Source organism: Haematobia irritans, chromosome 3 (genome assembly GCF_050003625.1).
Source record: "Haematobia irritans isolate KBUSLIRL chromosome 3, ASM5000362v1, whole genome shotgun sequence".
NCBI classification, from domain to species: Eukaryota; Metazoa; Arthropoda; class Insecta; order Diptera; family Muscidae; genus Haematobia; species Haematobia irritans.
The window spans coordinates 47,097,959-47,113,480 of NC_134399.1; the positions used below are offsets into that span (position 1 = coordinate 47,097,959).

The following is a 15,522-nucleotide window of genomic DNA, read 5'->3' on the forward strand; positions in this document are numbered from 1 at the left end:
TAGCGTTTAACACCATCGCTCTAAAATGCCTTTAGCTGCAAAACTCGAACTTAATGCCCGCTTTTATATTTGAAGGTGTCCGTCAACTCCTCGTGGACTACTTATTAATAAAGAGGAACTAAACTTTGTTTTTATACATTTTACTGTTTAATTTTTCACTATTTCCTTTTTCTTTCATTTTACTGTCCCAACTCTAAAAAGAGTATAGTGCCCTTTCGTTATTTTTATGAAGACACCTGATTTCTTTTAACGAACCAAGAAAAAAATTGTGCCCATAATGCCAAAATGATAAACAAAACAAATGTCCACACACAAAGATTATATATTTGAGGAAGATGGGAGATTGCCTTGCGTCATACCAAATGTTACATTTACTAGATTAGTTTAATACATGTTTGTAATCTTTTAGTTGTTTTTAGTTTTTATTTTTTAAATGAAAAATGTAATTTTCTTAATGAAACAATGTTAAATTTTAGGCAACAACAAAAAAATTACATTTTCCCCTTAATGGAAATTTATTTCGTGCTCTTAATTTCTTTTTATTTGCATTTTAATGCTATGTCAATACTTGTCGTATACGCGTTTGGTTCGAGTATTAAACTAATGTGGTAAATGGTTTGATGTGCTCAGTAGCCAATCTCCCATCTTCATCTTCTATAATCTTTGTCCACACATACATAAAATGCTGCTTTCAAGGCGAAAACATATGCTGTTTGTTTTTCAAATGTCTATTCTCTTGGTTCCGAATGTCTATTCTCTTTATTCAAATTAAATAATATTTAGACTTAAGCATATCAAATTTTTGGCCTTGTCATAAAACAGTTTTCCGAAACAACATACAAGCGGTTTCACAGAAATTGTTCTCTTTTTATTCTTTCGCTGTGTTATGTTGATATCTTTTGTCAACTCTCCCGGTTTCCATCTCTATTTCTTTCTCTATACTCTCTCTGTGGCTTTGAATAAAATAACAACATATGTATGTTTAGTCGAAATTTGTACATTTATATATGTTTGCATTCACACATATGATTTTTATGACACATTCATGCCCCAAACATAATATATTCTAAAATATTAACATAGATGTCGCAAACATTTAGTGTTAGTTTAGGAACATTACATGTTTGCACTTAAATATATTGTGTTTTAAAATTGTACCCGAAACACATTTTGTTTATATCGGAACATATGAAAAACATATGTTTCTAACAGTGTGATAACTGAAGATTTCAAAAAGTAGACGAAGGGAGGGGTTGTTATTCTGTTAGTGTTTTCTTTCTTTATATACCATCACGAACATTGATAGACTTATTGTTTGTGAGTTATGTTTAATCATTTTCAAAACACGAAAATGTTTCCCACTAATTTAAAATAAAAAATATTTTATATATTTTATTTGTTATTTATTATATTATTTTACTACATGTTTGTAATTTACTATATGTCTCTCCGTATACCATAACAACATGATTCCAACTAAAAAAACAACCCACGCGCAAACATATCGATTACATCGATATTCTATATTCCTATATTCTAACAAGTGTGTTTCCTTCCTGTTTGAAAGGCTTGAATTCTTCTTAGTTGGAATGATCTAAAATATTTTCCATGCTAAGTGTTATTCGTATGGATGATAAGCTTTCTATAATAAAGAAAGTCCGAATTATCATTTTAAATGAAGTTTTACTAAATTTGAGGAAACTTGGTTTTAGTTCGGTTTTTGTTTATTTTTACGAAAGCTTTGTTATCAGTAAATAACACATTCTTGTTCAGTAGTAAATTCTTATACCCAGCGAAGAAAACAGAATTAGTAAAATTCCATGCCTTATTCTAGTTAATGAACTATTCCTATCTGCTTTCAGTTTAGGATTTTTTTACTGAAACAAGTAAATTTTATTATTTCACACAAAATTTTAACTTAATGGAAATAAAATGGCTAAACTAAATTGATGAACATTTTTTCCTTTAGTTTCGAAGACGCTTTTTTCTGCGTGCATCTTTTCTAATTTTACCCAAGAGAGTAAAACACATTTTTACTGTCTTGCAAGTTTATACTGAATAACTTTTATTGGAAAATTACGCAAACAATCCCATTATTGTATAATTTTCGAAAATGTAATTCCATTTCATTCACAATCTGCAGATTTTTATATCGCACTTATAATAATGTTTCAATCCTATCAACACGATATTTTTTTGATGTTAAAAAATAATACCAATTCAAAACTTTATTTCCTTCATTTTTTCTGGCATACACCGATTCCAAAGATGTTGTCTTTACATTAATGATTTTGGTATTCCGAGTCAAATTTGAATTTATTTTCAGTTTTTTCTTCATGAGCTATCAAAGTCCTTTAAAAACGTGCTAACGTTTTCAAGTAGAAATTATTCTATTTATCAAGTAAAAAACGTCTTTAAAATAAAGTATTGAAACACATCTTCTGTTTTTGAACGCTCTTTTTGCTTTGTGGTCTAGATACAAAAAGTTCACAAATTTAAAGACGACTTCATTAATTTTAAAGAATTTTTCAAAATTGACCTTAGTCCAACAATATTTTCTTTCACTTAACTATAAGGATAAAACGACTTCACTGACAACTTTGTCGAATTTTGCACAAGGAAAAACTGTATATAAGAGCCAATCACGACAATATTTATTCAGTGTACAAAGCAATTCACATCTATTTTTTTAACTTATTAATAACATAATAACTTGAGAGTATTACAATATCATAATAAGGACAACATAAACGAGTCAACAACTTACAACAAGGTGTATTTGTTGCAAAGATGCGCCACATAATGGCGGGAACCATTGTTAATGTTTGAATTGAGCTCTGAAATATGTGGAAAATCTTATTCTGGCAGCAAGAGTTAGATAAAAACGCCGTTTTGTCCCTATATCAATCAAGTCGAAAATAAAAAAGCTAAAAATCCCTAAAAGAGTCATGAAAAAAGTCAGAAGAAAAGCTAAATGCAATTTTTCCCGCTAAACGACTTAAAAAAAAAAAAAACAAATCTAGCGGGAAAACAGCTAAATTGGCAACGCTCTTTCACAGCCATATAGCAGAACTGATACTCTCAGCCATGTTCTTATTTTCGAGTCTATTTGGAATCAGAAAAAATAATAAAATCCACTCTAATTATTTTCATTAAAAATTTCCTGTTCTTAAATTAGAGTGATTTTGACTTTCATTTTCGAGTCAGCCGTTGAAAAAATTATTTCTTCAGAAGGGTTATTAAAGATGCCGTCTGCATTTTTATTATCTGTTTTGGTGTTAAAGAAACACAGCAGTTTTATGTTTTCCCCTGCGAAATGAGAAATTGTTAATAGTTTTATTGCAACATATTTATTTACTTACATTTTACAAACTTTGTTTCCCGCGTCATTGACTGTAAATCGGGGTTACCAAATTATATTTTTTCTGGTTGCAATGGTTTTTACATACAGTCAGCAGTGCACACGAAACACTAAGTCAACTCTAACCTCTCTCAAATGTTTTTTCCGGTCATTTAAAGCAATTCAAAGATTCACAGGAAAAAGAGACCTATTTGTTGTCAACAATTTCTTGTATGTAATGTTATCCGACAACATATTTAATGTAAGAAATAGCAAGAAAACATATTCTACTTTATAAATACACGACTTTTAATGCTATTTTGGATGAGAATTTTATAATATATTGTCATTCTAATTGGTTTAGATTACTTGTGTTTGCTCTAAAATATTTAGGGAATTTTTTCTCTAGTTCGGATTGAAGAACAAGTTTTTGCTAAAAGTGTATGAATATTTTGTGGTGTGGAGTGTTTGACAGCCCATAAGTTCCTAAGAATCACGTTAACTGTTCCGACTGTATTATTAATATTGTCACTCCAAGTTATCTCCTTGTTGAATGTTATTCCTAGGTTTAGTGCAGTTTCGACTCTTTTTAAAACCTTATCATTAATTACATTAGTTTACACTGAAAATGTACACTTGATGAAAGTTGACTTTTCTTATGTGTTTTGATCTGCTGAATTCGTTCTTTTTCCATTAAATTATATCTCGAGTTAGAAATGTCTGATTATTTCGTTGGTGGTACTTAAATAAAAGTTATTAAGATGACGAATAATCGTGTATAATTGGATCTGTGATAAGTTAAGTGGTATAAAGTATAAACCATTGAAAAAACGTCGGGTTTCTCTTCATGGTCGTATAGATGATACTCTAACGTAAGTAATAAGACCAACTAGAAGAAAAACAATCGAAAAATGACAAGGTTAGACAATACATGCATATATGAGCCACTCACCCACACAAAAATGCATTTTTGATATTTTTGAACCACTTAACTTATCACAAATCGAATTACACACGATTATTCGTCATCTAATACCTTTCATTTAAGTACCAACAAAAAAGAAAAAAGAGCGAAAAACTAAAAATAACGGGATATCTAAAAACTGTTCCATAAAATTTTTAAAAAAATTTTTTTTTTCGAATTCAGCAGATCATAAGAAAAGTTGCTTCTAATCAAGTGTACATGAAAAAAAAAAATTTTTTTGTAAACTAGTGTTATAAGATCATGGTATGAACTGACCTACTGTCGACGCTTAGAAATCCCAATATATTTAAATTTTTTCGGGTTAAGCAGCTACTGGTTCCTCCCACAGCCACCAAAATGTAACAATCGTGTATACTTGGATCTGTGATAAGTTAAGTGGTTCGACAAATATCGATGCAAAATGGCAATTTTTCAAATAATCATTTTTTACAGTGACCCTTTTCCGCCGGAAAAGTACAAACCATCGAAAAAACGTCATACTTTAACGTAAGTTATAAGACAACTAGAAGAAAAACAACTGAAAATGATAAAGTTATAAGCAATTGAGTGAACAAATCCGATGTTAAACCATGCAAATATGAGCCACCAACCCACACAAAAATACATATTTGTGAGGCCGAATGGCATTTTTGTGTGGATGAGTTGTTCATATTTGCATGATTTGACATCTGATTTGTTCAACTTGTTCGCTGAAGTGAAAAACGAAAAATAGAAGTGGAAATGAACTACTTGCGGCAAACACATGAGCTGTATACCTTAAAATTTGAAGCATAGTTTCAGGCCGTTTGAATTAACCCTTATGCCACCAGAATTTGTAAAACGTACAACCTTTCGGCAAAAAATATATGTTATAAATTATTTTGCGAAAAAGTGATAAACCAAAGAAGAAAGTGATCAACAACGTATTAAAAAAAAAACTTAATTCCTTTAAGAAACAAATTTATATTTACGTAACATACATTGCATTTCATATGTTTTAAGATAATATAGCACATAGAACCATATTTTTCTAATTTTTGTTTAAATTTAACGAAAAATATTGTAGGGGTAATTCTAGGGAAGATTTTTTGGGAATGTAGAGTAAAGTAGGGAACTTTATTTGGCCTTGTAGGGTAAACCGATAAATTTCCAGATCCCGATCCAGACTATCGTTGCGTAAATAAATGCGACTAATCGATGTAAGTGGTGATTTGTAGTCTTGGGAAAATCGTTCACCGTAGTGATTCGGACTTATCGTTCCTTTTGTAGAAAGGAACTATTTCCTTTAAATCGGCCCTTCTTTCCATCTCGTTCTAACAATTCGTACCGGTTTTAATATTTGCCATCACTGTTAACTACTACCGTTAGAGGAACTAGAGTATTTATTTCGTTCCATTTAGTTCCTTTGAATAAATTCAACTAATCAACCGTTGATTCTCTCTTCCTCTCTTTCACGAGCAACAACACGTATTCATAAGCAAGTAGTCGAAGGAGAACGTTTGTATTAACTACAAACGGATTAAAATTCCGTATTGGATGTATTTTTAAACCGAAATAAGTTTTTTTGTTTTTAAATTTTTATTAAATGCAACTCCGTTTTATTAGCATCATAAAATTCAATTTTCACATTTGTTTTATCTCAGAGAGTGTATTTCCATATGATGGTGTTAAACAGCTGACCAAAGTGGAATGAGATATTAAATAACTATGGAACTATAGGAGCGAAAGTGACGGGACTAGTACCGGTCGTTCCATTTGGTGAATCGTTCCTTTGAACTAATTCGTTCCGGAAAGACACAAGATTAGTAATCTATTGATATATAATCTTTTCAAGTACTTCCGATGAGTATGGCGAAATTGAAATTGGTCTGAACCCACTATTTTTCTTGGGTATCAGTACTATTTGTGATCTTTTCCATGACGCAGGGAAAATTGATTTAGTCAAGATGTTATTGAACACATATGTGAAGTACGGAAGGAGATTGGGTAAAAACATGTATGAGTTTCGGACTAATTCGATCTGTCCCCACAGTATTTGAAGTAATGTTTTTGAAACAAGATTAAACTTCGTTTCGATTAAAACAGTGGAAGGAGAAAGAGCTGGAAAAGGCTCTCAAAGGAAATATTGTTCATGGAAGTGTTTTTCCTAAATAGTAGCTCTTTTTCGATTAATAACTGGTATTTATCGATTAACAACGCTGTTTGCAGCTAAAAAGCTTTCGATACTTAAAGATCACTCAAGCCAAATGTAAATATAACTGGATAAAACATGTTTGCATATTTAATATGCCTGTATATTTATTATTATTTCATTTGTAGTAGAAGATATTTTGTTTAAATTTTTGTATTTTGCTTTTAGAAATCATGGTCCAGGTCAAGAACACTTTCGATAAGCTACACTCCGGACACCAACATTCAAGCAGATCACCGAGGGTCTACTACCCAAGTAAGTAAGCTTTTTCATATCGTAATTATTTTATTTTAATTTATTGTGCACATTGACATATAAAGTAAACTAGTGGGATAAACACTAACAGTTTTTGAAGTCAAATAATTAATTATGATATTGATTGTTATTTTAAACAACTATCAAGTAAACTGAGAGCTATGTTTGTTTAACAAACTGGAAAATTAGGTATCATCTGTCATATTAACACCTTGGGAACATCGTCTTTGTAAGACGAAGTTACTGCAGAGCTACACGCAAACATTGTTCTTTCGTTACAGTTTTTTTTTGAATTTCTTCGAAAAATGCAAACTTATTTTCAAGAACATTTTTGTTACAAATCTTTTCAAAACAAAACTCACCGTCCGTTTTATTTTTATCAAGCACTGCTCTTTTCTGACTTTATTTAAATAAGACACATTTTGAGATTTCGTAGTAAACATTTACAGCCTGTTTCTGTATGTGGAACGAGTTCTATTGACTACCTGAAATGTATGGAAACAGCTGATTTTTGGTTATAAATTTAGCTTTTTGTTTCCATTTCAGAAGATCGATAGAGCTTGTTCGATATACAGAAACAAGCTGTTAATATAGTATGGTGACTTTACGAACATCCTCTCAAAATCGTTAGTAAGAAAGAGACGTAATAAAGTGGTTCGTTTCCTTTAAATAAAGCTTGTTTGCATATGTGCGCCCAACAATGTGGTCAGCAATAATTGTTTGTTGGTGACAACGGGAGCTAAATGTCCTATTGAGCCATTTAGCTCGTTGAAATGGAAGAGCAGAGCACGCATTTTGATAAAAAATCCAATAATTTGCATGCGTCGTTCGTTGGTAGTACCATTAGCGATTAAAATACAGAGCAAACTGAAGATTTTTGACATGAAATAAAACGCCTAATGCGCGTCAGCAGCTTAAACCTGTGTTGCCAAAAAGATAAAGCAAAATATTCAACCTTTAAATTGAAGCAAACAAATATCAGCATTTTTCTAAACCGACTACGATAGTGTCTGAATTGCTGAATGAAGGAAGCAGAAATACGTTTGCAATTATGGAATTACAATGCGTAGTCGAAAGAGTTAACTTTTGTCATTTAAGGAGTTCTGCGTTTTCTTCAATTCCTTGCTTCAATTTCATGAGTTGTTGTGCAATCATATTATTACATATATGTAGGATGGCAACTCTGTTGCATACAAAGACGGGCAGTGAACAGTGACTTGACGCTTTTAGTACTTGTACAGCCTTCCATGAGAACACTCTCTTAGACCGTGAACGAGTGAAGAAGTAGTCTTTAAGCATAATTTTAAGTGAATTTACTCATCCTTTATGTTTTTACTACTTGTAAGGAAATTATTCAATAAACTTCGTTATAAACAAAAACCAAAACAAAGTTTCCTACAAACTTTGGGGGCTCGACCGAGGATAAAGGAGTCGAGTAATTCTATTGAATTGTGTGGTGAAAAGACTAAGAAACTGAGACGAAAAAAAAGCTTGTGTTTGTGAATTGAAGAGACTCGACCAAAGAATTTTGTGAAGTTGTGAAAAGATAAGTAATTATAAAAAGTAGCTTTGTAAAAACTCTGTCTTAAACAAAAAGAGAACCAACAAAAAAATATTGCTATTAAGTTGTGAAATTCACTGAAACAAAAACCTCAAAAGCATTTGGTGCTGACATGCACAAACAGTCTTGTTGTGAAATTCAGATTGAAGCTAAAGCGATCACTAACATCGATGGACACATGTGTGTCGTTACTTTTTGAAAATAAGGGTTGGTCGACAGAAGAGAGAGAGAGAGAGACAATATTTTATGTACATCACGCCATTGTATGTACACTAAGAAATAGAGATTGTGTTGCCGAGACGAAGAAATTTGAAAAAAAAACGGCTGTTAAGTTAGCCGAAAATAAAGAAGAATCTAAAAATAAAAGAAAACTGCTTAAGGGCGAAAAAGTTTTTTTTGCTGTACTTGTGAAGAGCTTGGTAGCTGTATTGTGAAGGGCCGTGTTGCCGTATTTGTGAAGAGCTATTGTGAGCTGTATTTGTGAAGAGCTGTTTAGCTGTGTTTGTGAAGAGCTATTGTGAGCTGTATTTGTGAAGAGCGTTTAGCTGTATTAGTGAAGAGCTTAATCGCCATAGTAGAGAAGAAGAATTTTGCCGTGGTATTAAGAAGAATTTTGCCGTGGTTGAGAAGAAGAAATTTGAGAAGAATTTTGCCGTGGTTGAGAAGAAGAAATTTGCCGTGTTGAGAGAAGAAGAGACTTTGCTGTGTGTGTGCAAAAGCAAAGACGTAAGCAGAACGGAGTGAAGGAAGCAGAGCTGTTTCGATGTCTATGTTGATTTATACCTATGTGCTTTGTAAAGACGAATTGAATTTTGTAGAGAATATTGGTGAGAGTATTCTAGTTTTGTTCTGCTTTGTATAATTTTTGGATTTTAAATTGATTTTGATTACGTATATATTTTCTAAAATATATACTGTCAATTTTGATTTCATTATAAGTTAAATAATTCATAAAATTAGCAGAATTGGGTTTAAGTACGCAGGGCTTAAAGGCCAAATTACAACAAAGATTGCTAAGACATTTTGAGTTGGATTTACGGACTGCAATAACCGTTGATGATGGTGAACGGCAAGATGACGATAAGATTCTGTTGCGAAGAGTATGTATAACCTAAAAGAAGTTAGAGATAGCCTGAATGAATTTAATGGAACATCATCACCTGATATTGACCAATGGCTACAAGAATTTGAAGAAATGGTCGAAATTGTTAGTTCCCGTGTAAAAATTGGTGGATCTGGCCAGATATTATTAGATCTCCTGCCATATCTGATTAGATATGATAGTATATGTAGACAGATATGGACAGATCCGAAAAATGGTAATATCTGATCAGATCTAATTCTAAAGGAATTAGATCTGATCAGATCTCAAATTTGGCCCACATCTAATTATATCTAATTTGATATAATTAGATGTTAATATATCTAATTATATATAATTTTATCTACAAATTTCCAAAATTAGTGAAATTACAGTAATTAATAAAAAAGATTTATTTTATGGTTTTATTGTGAAAAGAGTATTTAATATTATAAGTTGGATCAAACATATGTACATTATATATATGTCTAGGTATAAAAGCCTAAGAATTAAAAAACAACAAAAACAAAATATATACATAGCCACCAAGGGTTCTGGCATTTGAATTTCCCAAGGCGTTAGTACATTGCTCTCTGCTAACAGTTCTTTAAATGAGTCTCGCAATTCCTTTATTTGGCTACTCGGAATGAAAACTCTGAAAAATATAAAATATACAGAAGAATTATCAGTATTTAAAGATATATTTGCAAATAATACATATACTTACCAAAATTTGCTTCTCGTACCCAATAATTTAAACCAGCGCTGTATTGAATGGTTTGTGCGAAGCTCCAAATGCCATACTATAACTAATTGCATGGGAATGTATCCGGTTCACAATGCAAATCATCTCCAAATTTGTATTCTTTTTGATATTGGAAAATACTTCCTTCTATCGCAACTTCGGATATGGCCTGGTCACAAATCTTTACGTTGTCTTCCGATGTCTTCTTTTAATCTTTTCCTGGACTACCACAAATTCATCCTCCTAAAACAGAGAAAATATTCAATATATAAAAATAGGAACAAAATAATAAACTTACCTTATCACAGCTTCTCATACTCCTTTATCTTCCTCGAAAAATGAGAAGACATTCGGTTTTTATATGAAATAAAAATATGAAACTCGCATTATCAAATATTTGATATATATTTTTTTCAAATTTAATAACAACAGGCGTTGCTAATGGTGATAGTTATGGGGTGACATTTTTGAAAACAAAAAGACGGTTGTGTCTGATAGTTAAGCATTTTCTAAAGACACTTCAAAATGATATTTAAAAGGGTTTCTTGAAACTGTCACAACATATAAAGATTGTTTGCTTATGTTCACCACATGTTTTGATGTGCGACCATACATACGTGCTTGTAAGAGGGGTTTTAGATGATGCAATTTCGTTGCGTGCAATTTTATGTATTCTCTTTTAAAGTTGCTTCTTAACACATCAGCATTTATACGTTGCAATTTTACATGCAATACACTTGAAATTATTTGACGTTTATTCGCTCGATCTTCTTTAATTGGTAATTCGTAACAATAAAATACATTATCATTCGTAACAATAAAATACATATCATCATAGAGAAAAAAAAAATTATTTAAGCAATTGCAAACATAAAAATGGAAGATGACAACGAAAAAATGATGGAGTCATTGTTTGACAACACCACAACACGTATATTTTTAAAATTTTAAAACACATCAACACGTTGAAAGCCGAATACAAATAAAGCAAATGAACAAGAGTACAAACGACAGTAAAGAGAAATGTCAAAAAATTGCAAGAGGAACGGAAAACATGAAATTTTTTCTACCCCCTTTGCTTCTCTACCCCGTTTGCCTACAAACAAGAATTGCTTGCAATTATTGCATGCAATTATTGCATCGTCTAAAACCCATCTAACCAAGTATATCACGTTAGTATTCTCGTAACAAACACATTATTTTACACACAAACATATACAAATATTTTTTTATCCGTGTTAGATATGGAGCTATATATAGTATATATAATTAGATATGATGTCATATATGAAGATATATAATTAGATCTTACCAGATATGACTGATATAGATAGATATAACAACATATATAATGAGATCTTGAATCAGATCTAATCATATATAACACTATACATAACATATCTCCGTAGATCTATTTATATATACGACCATATCTGAGCAGATATAATTATATATACTTTGATATTATTAGACATGATTAGATCTCTCAATTTTTACACGGGTTGGTGTAATTTGCAAAAATTTGTGTATGGTAAGCAATTGCTAATTGGTGCGGCAAAGTCATTCATACGAAGTCAAATAGGCATAACCAATTAGGAGTTGTTAAAGCAATCATTGTTAGCAGAATTTGGTTCGACGTTATCGGCGGCTCAAGTTCATAACAAACTGCGTAACCGCGTTTGCAGAAAGATGAGAGCTTGCTTGTTTATTTGTATAGCATGATGGAGATAGGTTAGGTTAGGTTAAAGTGGCAGCCCGATTAAGATTCAGGCTCACTTAGACTATTCAGTCCATTGTGATACCACATTAACTAAAAGTACCTATTACATATGGGCACTTCTAGTTTTAACCGTTGAACCTTCTCGATTATTTTCTTCTGTTGAACCAACCAGATTGTTCCAAAAACATTAGCAGACTGCTTAAGTTAACGTTTTCCAGGTCCGCCAGTAATCTGAAGCTATATGCCCCTAAAATTTGCTTACGCCTTACACAAAATGCAGGACACTCACACAAGAGGTGTTTTATTGATTCCTTTTCCTCCGCATCATGACAGCTCATACAATAGTCATTATACTTCGCACCAATAGTTTTTGCAAAATCGCCTATCAGGCAGCGACCCGTTATAGCAGATATCAGGAGTGATATCTGGCGTCTCGAGAACACTAGCATATCTAGTGTGCGGTTTAAGTTTAAATGGGGCCATTTTTGCTTGGTGTCGTTACAACTCTTACAATTCTCCCATCGAACATTTGCCATCATGACAGCCTTCTCACGCAGTAAGAGCTTGCAGGTAGCCAGAGGCATACCAACAGATTTTAGTTCCCCTGGAATATGTAAGGTAGTTCCTAGCCTTGCAAGCTCATCTGCTTTGCTGTTCCCCGGTATGTTCCTATGGCCAGGCACCCATATTAGGTGAATATAGTGCTGCTCAGCCATCTCATTGAGAGATTTGCGGCAGTCGATGGCTGTTTTCGAGTTGAGGAACACAGAGTCCAAGGATTTTATTGCAGGCTGACTGTCTGAGTATATATTAATGCCAATATTGCTTGGAGCATTACTTCTCAGCCAATTCACCACTTCTCTTATTAATATTTCAGCCTGAAAAACACTACAGTGATCAGGTAATCTTTTCGCTATTCGAAGTTCCAGATCTTTAGAATATACTCCGAAACCCACTTGGCCATCCAATTTGGAGCCATCAGTGTAGAAATCTATATATCTTTTATTCCTCGGGGTCCGTGTACACCACGCCTCACTGTTGGGAATTAGAGTCTCAAACTTTTTGTCGAAAAGTGGACTCGCCGAAGTGTAATCCACTACGTTAGGGACATCTGGCATTATTTTGAGGACCGAACTGTGACCGTAACTTTTTTCCGACCACAGCGATAGCTCGCGCAACTGCACAGCCGTTGTTGCAGCTGACTGTTTGGCCGAAATGTCTAAATGCAATAGATGCAGTATGACATTAAGGGAATTTGTTCCTGTCTTGCTGAATGCACCTGAGATACACAAGCACGCCATACGCTGAACTTTGTCTGAACTTGTCGGCTGGTGAAGTGCCGGCCACTAGACTACAACACCATATAGCATTATAGGTCTAACCACTGCCGTGTATAGCCAATGTATTTCAACCGTCGAACGGAACGGACGTGTTTTTTAATAGCGGATAAAATCATCGTAATAAGTACCTACTACGAATTTCAAGTGTGGTGGGATATTAGGCCACCATGCAGAGAAATTCAAAGACATCCACTGGGTTGCTAACTTCAGGGCCCAGTGGACGGGTATCGACTGAAGTTATAAATTTGGGCAATGACCAAGAGTTAGGCCCAATTAGTCGACCTGTAGACGGGTCGACAGGTGGCGACAATTTGACAAGTCGGACCTTTTCCAAGGTAACGGCATCAAAAGGAGGTAATCCCTCACGAAAGAGATTCAAAGAACGCAGAAATGCTTTGTTTATCCTAAAGAAATTAGGATCAGTCGACCCAAGCACGTTGTCGGCTAAACAAAGCGATTCCTTAAAATGGGCTCAAGGAATTCTTGAGGCTGGAAAAAGGGAACGATCACCGGATGAGCTGCCATCCTCCAAAAGGGATCAACGATCGTTTGCCTCAGTTGCTAAAGACAGCCTTGTGATGGCTATCATAAATAAAGGAGCATTGGACGGTATGGTTCCAAAGCAAAAATGGGGGGAAATTGAGAATGCTTTGTCTGGCGTCTACTCACAGGTGCTGGAAAAGTTTCCCGGCCCAGATCCTCGACACCAAGAGGCTGGTTGGTATCAAGGACGATTTAAGCTAGTCGCATTTGAAGACCAGAGGTCTATAGAATGTTTTAAAGCTGCTCTGATACTAATTGGTGAAGTTTGGGAAGGAGCTGCTCTAGAGTTAGTCGAGAAGAAAGACATACCGGCTAGACCAAGAGCACATGCGTGGATACCTGCAAACCCTCCTGACCCTGAATCTATTTTAAATAGACTGAAACAATGCAATCCAGATCTTCCAACAACTGATTGGAAGGTTGGCCGTTTGGATGAAGTGGATGGACCAAGACGGCATGCAGTGTTCATATTGAACACTCAGTCTTTGCCACATCTGGCAAAGTCCCAGGGCCGTGTATGTTATGGCTTTCATTATATCCAAATGAAGGTGTATAAAAACGATCAGCTAAAGGATTCAGAAATGGACAAGCCTCTGTCTGAATCAGAAGTAAGCGGATCCTCTTGCGAAGTCGAGGGGGATACCAAGACATTTGAAGACATGGATAGATACCGTATGCGTGAGGAGGCTTCTACTGCCTCAGAACTCACCAAAGTTGAACCTATGGTTATTGCGAGAGTCACCGATATCTCTGAAGAGGACATTCTTGATGACTCGATTGAAGCGGCTGATGTGACGGTTGTTGAAAATCTCGATGGTCCTACGGATCCTCCAGATAAATCTTCATCATTGTAAGGCTGCATGTGCTGCCTTAAAAGTTCTCCTGATGAAAGGGGACATAGATATAGTTCTTATTCAAGAACCATATGTTTATAAAAACAAAATATGTGAATTAAGTACTCCGGGGTTCAAACTATTGCAGTATACTGGTAATGATATAAATCGAGCCTGTATAATTGCTAAAAACGAGCTCAATTTGTTTCTGCTTCCTTCAATGTGCAATACAGACACTGTCGTTGCAAGTTTAGAAATAGCCAAATGCAAATATTGGGTATCTTCGGTCTACATGGGACATGACAGGGAGATGCCTCCATATGCCGTTAAGACCTTAGTGGAGGAGTCACTGAAAACAAAGACGAAACTCATTATGGGATGCGATGCGAATGCACATCATAGTATATGGGGAAGTAGTGATACTAATGCAAGGGGAGAGTCGCTAATAGAGTTTATTTTGCGTACTAATCTGGTAGTTTGCAACAAGGGAGATGTCCCAACCTTTGTCACTAAAAACAGGCAAGAGGTTTTGGACATCACCTTGGCCTCGCAAGAACTGAATGAAATGATATCTGAGTGGCAGGTTTTAAGTGAACACAGCTTCTCAGATCATCGCTACATCAGTTTCAAATTTGATGTTCATATCACCAAGATCATATTTCCGCCAAATGTTAGGAAAGCTGACTGGAATAGGTATAGGGAATCGTTCAATATGATGATACCGGAAATAACAGAGACAAATATGAGAAATGTGCAAGATATCGAACACGCAGTGGAGCGGATTACTAAGGCCTTCAACATCTCACTGAAAGCTGCATGCCCTAGAGGAAAGCCAAGGGGGAAACATCGACCACCATGGTGGTCTACGGAATTAAGTAATATGAGGAAATCCTGCAGGAAGCTCTTTAACAAGGCAAAGTCCACCAGAGCCCCTGAGGACTGGGACGCT

The 15,522-nt window shown here is 34.3% G+C and overlaps 1 protein-coding gene across 1 annotated transcript in view; it reads left to right on the plus strand.

Annotated features, from left to right (window-relative positions):
* Positions 1-15,522, plus strand: part of Rbcn-3A (rabconnectin-3 alpha) — a 668,488-nt gene that overhangs the window by 215,292 nt on the left and 437,674 nt on the right. The window contains exon 6 of the mRNA XM_075299033.1: positions 6,664-6,750. Within this exon, the coding sequence (XP_075155148.1) occupies positions 6,664-6,750 (87 nt within the window). The remainder of the gene's footprint in view (positions 1-6,663; positions 6,751-15,522) is intronic.